Source organism: Cynoglossus semilaevis, chromosome 6, assembly GCF_000523025.1.
Source record: "Cynoglossus semilaevis isolate Cse_v1.0 chromosome 6, Cse_v1.0, whole genome shotgun sequence".
Lineage (NCBI taxonomy): Eukaryota > Metazoa > Chordata > Actinopteri > Pleuronectiformes > Cynoglossidae > Cynoglossus > Cynoglossus semilaevis.
The window spans coordinates 4,529,025-4,534,404 of NC_024312.1; the positions used below are offsets into that span (position 1 = coordinate 4,529,025).

Sequence of the window (5,380 nt, forward strand, 5' to 3'; positions counted from 1 at the left end):
GTCTGGATTCAAGAAGGGCTGCACAGAAAACAACAAGGATGATGGATGACAGATGGATGATAGATGATGGATGGAAGACTTGTGTCTGAATGTGTCTCTGCTCTGACGGTCGGTGAGAAGGTGGTGTTGGAACTCCACCTGCATCGACGCTCCTTCCACTCTGGCCACATAGGCTACACGGTCCAGGACAGTGACTGTGATGGGGACGGCGACAAAAAGGCCGCTGGCAAACGCCCGGATGTAGCGCCACCTTGATGTGGCCTGCTGAGCCATCCCTCACCTGGTGGATGGAAGAAGACACCATCAGAAGAATGACAAGAGAGGAGACAGATGTTGTCTAGTCAAACAAAAATTAATAGAAATAAAGATTTTATTAGTTAAACTTATCCATGAACCACAACTAGGCCTTGGGAAACACTTTCGTCACATAAGTATACCATGTATTACTTTACTAATTCAAAGGAATAATTAAATAACAAACACAGTAGAACGTTAAACAACTGTAATGACGGTCAAATGTTTGTTTTTTTAATAATATTCATATTTTATTGTTTCGGTTTGTTGTTCAGTTGATGTTTTTTTATCTTATAAACTATTTACATCTTTTAACATGCACTGTCTGCAGCTGCTGTTTTAATCCAGTGTCTGTTGTAGGTCAGAGGATAACTGTTAGCCGCAGGAGCTAACCGCAGCTAATAACAGTTCTTCTCTGCTTCGGTTCCAGGCAGAACTGATGTTAACGGAGCAGAGACTGAGAACTAAGCAGAATAAAACAGAAAGTCTCGCCACTGACACTGGAACTGATGCAGGGGAGGAAAACACGAGGATTTCAAACTAACTCACCGGCAATGTTAGCTCCTGCTTCCGGGTGTCGTCACAACGGGCCTACCTGAAACATCGGGTCCTAAAACCTGTGGAGTTCACGCCTTTAAAACGGGTTTGTTTATTCTTTCAAAACACTGGACAGCGATGAAAGATGTTGGAATAAAAATACTGTGTTATCAGAAGAAAGTTGTATTTAATAATTCATCTTATTAGCCATGCTAGGGTGCTACAAAAACATTTGTAAAAAGATGATTTTGTATTTACATTTTTTTTATATCTTTAAAATTGAACGCAGCATACGCATACCACTGATTGGTCCGTTAGGCGCTGTTTTCATCACGTGGCATCAAGATGGCCACCAATGACGGCAGTAAAGATGGTATGTTAAAAGTTTGTAAAGACACTAAATTTAATATCGTCTGATAGCCTTTTTGGCCGTCAACGAAACAATGTCAAATATTTTCCCAATTTATGAAGAAACCCGGAGAAAAATAAACGCAGTACAAACGAAAATGGACATCAGAATGCAGTTAGCCGATTAGCATGCTAGGCAGATGTTGATATTTCTCTTCGTTGTAGCGTTTGTGTTCTGTTAATGTTCTCACCCGAGATCATTAAGAATAAAAATTAATTTATCATTTTTAATAAGGTGTTGGAGGGTGACCGCGCAGCATGTTTTCTTCCCAAGGCGACTGTCTTTAAGTATCTCCTCAAGGCTCTGTGTGCGTGTGTGTGTCAGGTCACGACAGCATCCTGGAGCCTCTGTGTTTTCCAGAGGTGCCCCTCGGTGTCTGTGGGGCTGAGGCCCGTCATCATCCTCCACCTGAGCCGTCGCTGCTGTGTCTGTTCTGCTCCGAGTCGACTCCTCTGTCCCAGAAGGACGCTCTCCTCAAACACCTGCTGCTGCAGCACAAACTGCTGATCGCTGATGTCAAACTGATCGCAGAGCTGCCACAGTACGAACCCCTAAACACCAAAACTACATCTCTGTTGCTCCACACTCTCAGCTTAACAGTCGCTGTGTTTCAGGTACCTGTTGTACTGGAAGGGCAGATTCCTGGAGCAGCCAGTCACTGACTTTTGCAGTGTGTTTAGAACCAACTCTACTGGACCAGTCGGTCAGTTTCCTGATCATACACTGGGATACTGACCTAGAGTGACCACTGATCAACTCTAGTCCAGAATCCTTTCAGTTGCTGAAGCGCTGTGGTCACAGGTCTGTGATGATTGTTTGTCTTTCCAGAGAAACAGGAGGAGTACTTCCTGCTGTGCGATGTCCTTCCTGAGGACAGACTCCTCCGAGAGAAGCTTCAGCAGAAACGTCTTGTGAGTCCTTCATGTTTGGACAGAAATCTCAATGAAACCATCGTCACAGGCAAAGAGTTGGCGGTGTTCATCTTTTCCTCTCCTTCACAGCAGTCTCTGTGTTTTCCTGCAGGAGACGGTGCTGGAGCAGCAGCAGGTGGAGAGAGACAACACCACCTTTCAGCGCATCTGTATGTTCTGCAACGAGGAGTTTACAGGAAACAGGTGCAGCAAAAATGTAGACAAGTCCAACTGTGAAAATGTTTTTGTCCCCCACTACCAAACCTCATAGACAAAATCAGTGATCTAAGCTCAGACCAAAGTCCATAGAGAATAATAATTAGAATAACTAATAAAAATATAAAATCCATGGATTTCCAGGTCATCTCTGCTCAACCACATGGCCAGAGAACATTCCTTCAGTATTGGTCTTCCAGACAACGTTGTCTTCTGTGAGGACTTCTTGGACACTCTGCAGAACAAACTGGACAAGTGAGACGTGTTTCCACATTCCACAATTGTCAGAGTCATTGAAGAAGTAAAGGCTGAGGGTCAGGGTTTCATCAACTCCTCTGTTCTCAGTCTGCAGTGTCTGTACTGCGAGAAGACGTTCAGAGATAAAACCACGCTGAAGGATCACATGAGGAAGAAAAATCACAGACGCATCAACGCCAGCAACCAGGAGTACGACAGATTCTACGTCATCAACTACCTGGTAAAAGAGTCAGACTCAGACTTGGGATTTTGTCTGACATCTGGCATTTCTGTTGACCTGCTCTGCTGCTTGTTTCAGGAGCTGGGGAAGACGTGGGAGGAGGTGCAGAGTGAAGACGACCGTGAATTTGTTGAAGATGATGATGAGTAAGTGTCAGAACCCACAGTGTCTGCTCTGGACCTGGCTCTGGTCAGTCGTCATGAGGTTCACATGTGGTCTTGTCGTTCTCAGCGATTGGTCGGACTGGCGTGCTCACCCTGTGTCGGTGGTGTGTCTGTTCTGTGACCATCAGTCAGAAACCATGGAGCAGATTTACACACACATGAAGGTACCAGGCATCTTCAGGACTCCAGATAAAGAATGTTTAGAAATGCAGATGGAGCAGAGAAATAACAAGATGAAGAACTTACTCAGAAGAACCTGCTGTTGTTTCTTTTCTCCTTCACCAGGAGGCTCATGGTTTTGATCTCCATAAGCTGAGGACAGATCTGAGTCAGTTCACTGAAACATCTCCAACCATGGAACCATGAGTGAAACTCATCTCTGATCATCTCGTCTGCTTCTCCTCAGACCTCAGGTTCTATCAGCAGATCAAACTGGTGAACTTCATCCGCCGGCAGATTCACCAGAGCTCCTGCTACGGCTGCCAGGAGAAGTTTGACTCCAAAGCTGAGGTGCTGGGTCACATACAGGCCCAGGGTCATGTGATGAAGCTGCCTGACGTCTCCACCTGGGATCAGCCGCAGTACGTCCAAGAAACTAGTTCTTCCTATGACTGGTCTACACTGTAGGGGTCATGACCCAGGAGCTCAGAGCCCACACTGGGCCAATGGTACAGTTAGAGAGAAAGGCATTATGGGAAATTTAATCCTCACATTAAGTTCCCGAGGTGAGACAAACAGCAGCTGTCTGTCCAACGAGGGCCTGTTTATTTAGACCCATGTAGGGAGTGTGGTCTGGCCCAGTGATGGACCACAGGGCCTGTAGATTTTCGGTCAGTTCAGTGAATCTGATGAATGTCATTAAATGTCTCCAGGTGGTCTATGAGAACCTGATGATGGACATGTTCTTCCACAGGTATTACTTCCCCACATACGAGAACGATGCCCTCTTGTGTACGTTATCTGACAGTGACGCAGACGAAGATCAAGAGACCAATCATAGCCTGGACGTCCCAGTGATCGCAGAGGACGTCTCTGACCTGAGGGAACTGAGACAGAGCAGTGTCCTCAGAAAACTGCTGAAGAACAGGAGCTAGGATGGATGAGTGGATGGATGAGTGGGTGGATGGATGATCATAAAATGACTGTTGTTCTGTGAGAACAAAGATAAATTCATTCTTTGATTTCGACTTTATTTTTGAATTAACAAAACTACAAATAAAATACAAAAGAGTGAAGAAGAACCTGAGGAACCTGATGAGCTTCAGCTCCACGTTGGTTACTTAGTGACTTTGTGGGGTTTAGCAGGAAGAATGTTCTGCGGGGTTCTACCCAGAGTCACTTGTCTGATACTGGAACCGAACTGGAGAGTGCTGATAGTTTCCAGTTCATCGGTCACATCTGGACTGACGTTGATGAAGACGCAGCACTGGAGACAAAACAGAGGACACGGTCAACCGTCAGTCCATCCATCCAATCCCAGCAGTCCTCAGGTGTGGACCGTTCACACAGTCACATACAAAGAAAAACAACCGTTCACACTCACATTCACACCGTTGGTCAGTTCAGAGGAAACATTGACCTAATCTACATGATGGTGGACACGCCCTTCACCTTTGACCTGGTCAGTAGAGAGTGTGAGGTCAGCGTGTCCTACCTTGGCGTCTCCACTGAGGCAGGGCTGCAGGAGGAGGGTGAGTTTGGAGTTCCTGAAGGGGACGTGGAGGGCGTTGGTCTTCAACGCAGTGAAGACCTAAAGAAGGACGGGTGGACGTTAGTCAGGTTGGTTGGATCTGAGCCTCATCTCAGCTGGGGTCACTGGGGGTCAGAGGACCTGGTCTAATCACTGAAGCTGGAAGTGTTTCGTGTGTGTGTGTGAGGACCAGTGAAGAACCGGTCCAGGTGAGTTCTGGTGAGTCCGTGTACCTGTCCCAGTGCCGTCAGGGATTTGTTGATGGCCGCCGCCTCCACCAGCCTCTGGCCTTCTGCTTCAGTCCTAGAGAGTCTCTCAGAACCTGCCAGGTCACACAAGGTCAAGGTGCCACGAGACGTAAGACCAGAAACCTCATCTGATCCCTCCACCTCCAGCACCACCACAAGGTGGGACCGAGAACTGAGGAGGAAGGAGAACCAAAACAGACAGAATCAGCGTTGAAGTACAAACCCGGTCAGTGGAACCCAGTTCATCTGCAGAACCTCTGGATGTTCATCTTGGTCGATGCTATCTTCCGATTCTTCTCTCCTGTCTCCATGACACCAAGAATGTCAGCCTGGGTCTGGACCTGGATCCGAGTCAGTCCTGGAACTGTCACCGACTTCCCCTGGACCCGAATGTCCAGAGGCGGACTGGTGTTTTTGGCCAACAGGTCGTTCA

The 5,380-nt window shown here is 47.0% G+C and overlaps 3 protein-coding genes across 4 annotated transcripts in view; 1 reads left to right on the forward strand and 2 right to left on the reverse strand.

Moving 5' to 3' along the window:
- immp2l (inner mitochondrial membrane peptidase subunit 2) overlaps nt 1-1,547 on the reverse strand; it is a 3,614-nt gene extending 2,067 nt beyond the window's left edge. Inside the window, exons 1-4 of the mRNA XM_025056318.1 lie at nt 1,132-1,547; nt 844-911; nt 139-280; nt 5-18 (exon numbers count right to left, since the gene is read on the reverse strand). Of these exons, the coding sequence (XP_024912086.1) occupies nt 5-18; nt 139-273 (149 nt within the window). The 5' untranslated portion in view covers nt 274-280; nt 844-911; nt 1,132-1,547. The remainder of the gene's footprint in view (nt 1-4; nt 19-138; nt 281-843; nt 912-1,131) is intronic.
- Nucleotides 1,117-4,250, forward strand: znf277 (zinc finger protein 277). 2 transcript variants are annotated; one of them, XM_025056062.1, is made up of 12 exons: nt 1,117-1,204; nt 1,565-1,781; nt 1,855-1,943; nt 2,069-2,151; nt 2,264-2,355; nt 2,512-2,622; nt 2,713-2,845; nt 2,924-2,991; nt 3,077-3,173; nt 3,295-3,337; nt 3,416-3,590; nt 3,923-4,250. In XM_025056062.1, exons 1-12 carry the CDS (start codon nt 1,177-1,179, stop codon nt 4,101-4,103), a joined length of 1,317 nt encoding a protein of 438 aa, XP_024911830.1. In that variant the 5' UTR covers nt 1,117-1,176; the 3' UTR covers nt 4,104-4,250. The 2 variants fall into 2 exon arrangements, with proteins under 2 accessions (XP_024911830.1, XP_024911831.1); XM_025056063.1 differs by having other exon boundaries at nt 2,924-2,988.
- Nucleotides 4,251-4,261: 11 nt separating this feature from the next.
- The window catches only part of LOC107988663 (kinesin-like protein klp-3), a 4,820-nt gene continuing 3,701 nt past the window's right edge, over nt 4,262-5,380 (reverse strand). The window contains exons 10-13 of the mRNA XM_017032882.2: nt 5,203-5,378; nt 4,933-5,119; nt 4,664-4,759; nt 4,262-4,435 (exon numbers count right to left, since the gene is read on the reverse strand). Coding sequence (XP_016888371.2) covers nt 4,286-4,435; nt 4,664-4,759; nt 4,933-5,119; nt 5,203-5,378 — 609 coding nt within the window. The 3' untranslated portion in view covers nt 4,262-4,285. The remainder of the gene's footprint in view (nt 4,436-4,663; nt 4,760-4,932; nt 5,120-5,202; nt 5,379-5,380) is intronic.